This window comes from Salarias fasciatus, chromosome 20 (genome assembly GCF_902148845.1).
Source record: "Salarias fasciatus chromosome 20, fSalaFa1.1, whole genome shotgun sequence".
Classification (NCBI taxonomy): Eukaryota; Metazoa; Chordata; class Actinopteri; order Blenniiformes; family Blenniidae; genus Salarias; species Salarias fasciatus.
Window position 1 is genome coordinate 400,827 of NC_043764.1, and position 2,742 is coordinate 403,568.

The 2,742-nt window shown below is 53.9% G+C and overlaps 1 protein-coding gene across 1 annotated transcript; it reads left to right on the top strand.

Annotated features, from left to right (window-relative positions):
• Window positions 1–1,301: 1,301 nt before the first annotated feature.
• Window positions 1,302–2,642, top strand: LOC115408239 (circumsporozoite protein-like). Its single transcript, XM_030118874.1, has 2 exons — window positions 1,302–2,343; window positions 2,620–2,642. The coding sequence occupies exons 1-2, from the start codon at window positions 1,302–1,304 to the stop codon at window positions 2,640–2,642; spliced, it is 1,065 nt and encodes a 354-aa protein (XP_029974734.1).
• Window positions 2,643–2,742: the final 100 nt, after the last annotated feature.

A 2,742-nucleotide genomic window follows, 5' to 3' on the forward strand; every position in this document is an offset into this window, starting at 1 on the left:
CATGTCCGCGTTTCCGCGCTTCCTCCCATGCTACATTCTGAGCTCAGCTGTGCGTCTCCTGCCGGCGCGGTGATCCACGCAGCCTCGAGAAGCTTTTCCGGCTCTACAGACTGTTTATCTGCTCCTTTACTACGGATTATTTAGAGAAAATTAAGCACATACATTGTCAGTACATTATCTTTAAGTATTAAAGTTTATTTAGCCTTTTTTCCTGTTTCTGAATCGCGGAGCGGCGCCGGAGCGATTAGTTACTTTCACTTCTGTCTGCAGACCTTCTCCTCCCTCCAGACAGTCTCTCTCTCTTTCCACCAGTTTTTCACTCTTTCGGTGTCTTTAGTGGAGCCATCAGGCTGGAGCTCCGTCTGCTTTCACTTTTACCGTCATGTTTTGTTCGCTATGGCGCTCTGGCGCAGGCGCACACTTCCGCGACCTGCGCGCAACGCGGTCTCAAATTCTGGCTGCTGCGCGGACGTCCGCGGATCCTAGCGGACATGTGAAGCATGGACGGGCCTTTCAGGCGCTCATCAATGGAAGACTGTCCTGAACCATGGAAGACCCCCCACTGGGGGCTTTCCTGAATGCGTGTGTGTGGCAGCTAGCGTCAAGCTAGCCTCGTCCTTCTTCTGCTTGGCGCTTTTAGAAGTCATGGCAGCCACACCGAGGACAGACAGCGCTGACTACGCAGACAGGGCAGCCAGCCCCGACAACGGGACTAACGGCCAGGGAGGGTTTAAAAGTTACCGAAAACCAGAGCGATGTCCTGTGTGACCACTCCAACCCGAACCCGAACCGGAACCGGAACCGGAACCGGGAGTGAAGAAGACTTAGAGTTTGAGCACGTTCAACATTTATTAGAATAAACGTATCAAATTCTTAATTTCAGTTATACAGCAATAAAATAAATTCTTCACATTATACACTTTCAAAAAATCAGAACCAAGAAAACGCCATACCACTGCCAAATTATTCGGTGAACATCATATTTGGCAAACCGAAGTTCTAGATAACAGGTTTCCAGGTGCATTGAGAGATTAGTAAGAAAATCCTCTGAATGGTTGATGTCGACTCTTCTCCCATCCAGAGCGGCTGCAGTCTGATTCGGACTGGGACACATCAGGGTCGTTCGCCATCACCACAGTTCTACCTAGAACTCAACATTACTAAGAATCAAACGACATAAAGGGAGGATGGAAGGATCCTCTGCTGTCAAAACCGTTTGGCAAAAACTAGAAATATGCTAATCAACAGAAACAGTTAGCATCAGAAGCTCAGCTGGCCGACTGAAACCCAGCCAGCAAGGTATGGCACTGAAGACGAGTGAGGTTCTGCTGAGAGTGAGGGAGAACCCACAGGAGAACCCACAGGAGAACCCACAGGAGAACCCACAAGAGAACCCACAAGAGAACCCACAGGAGAACCCACAGGAGAACCCACAAGAGAACCCACAGGAGAACCCACAGGAGAACCCACAAGAGAACCCACAGGAGAACCCACAAGAGAGCCCACAGGAGAACCCACAAGAGAACCCACAGGAGAACCCACAAGAGAACCCACAGGAGAACCCACAGGAGAACCCACAAGAGAACCCACAGGAGAGCCCACAGGAGAGCCCACAAGAGAACCCACAGGAGAACCCACAGGAGAACCCACAAGAGAACCCACAGGAGAACCCACAGGAGAACCCACAAGAGAACCCACAGGAGAGCCCACAGGAGAACCCACAGGAGAACCCACAGGAGAACCCACAGGAGAGCCCACAGGAGAGCCCACAAGAGAACCCACAGGAGAACCCACAAGAGAACCCACAGGAGAACCCACAGGAGAGCCCACAAGAGAACCCACAGGAGAACCCACAGGAGAACCCACAAGAGAACCCACAGGAGAACCCACAGGAGAACCCACAGGAGAACCCACAAGAGAACCCACAGGAGAACCCACAAGAGAACCCACAGGAGAACCCACAGGAGAACCCACAGGAGAGCCCACAAGAGAACCCACAGGAGAACCCACAAGAGAACCCACAGGAGAACCCACAGGAGAACCCACAGGAGAGCCCACAAGAGAACCCACAGGAGAGCCCACAAGAGAACCCACAGGAGAGCCCACAAGAGAACCCACAGGAGAGCCCACAAGAGAACCCACAAGAGAACCCACAGGAGAACCCACAGGCAGGCCAGTCTCACGGGACAAGCGTCAACCACCACGCGACTCTCCACTCGTCAGTCCACTCATCCCCCCATTCGTCCCCCTCCACTCGTCCCCCCCACATGTCCCTCCACTCATCCCCCCACTTGTCAGTCCACTCGTCCCCCCATTCGTCCCCCTCCACTCGTCCCCCCACTCGTCAGTCCACTCGTCCCCCCACTCATCAGTCCACTCGTCCCCCCCACTTGTCAGTCCACTCGTCCCCCCCACATGTCCCTCCACTCGTCCCCCCCACATGTCCCTCCACTCGTCCCCCCCACATGTCCCTCCACTCGTCCCCGCCACATGTCCCTCCGATTCGTCCCCTCCCACTCGTCCCCCCCACTCGTCCCCCCCCCACTCGTCCCCCTCCACTCGCCCCCCCCCACTCGTCCCCCCCCACTCGTCCCCCCCACTCGTCCCTCCACGACTCAGAAACTGAAGCAGCCAAAGGTTGAATGAGACCAGAGAATGAACTGAACAGATGAAGACAGTGAAAAGCACCAATCAGATTGCAAATTGTGCCTTTTTTCTGACTGATTTTTAATTTTTTTTTTC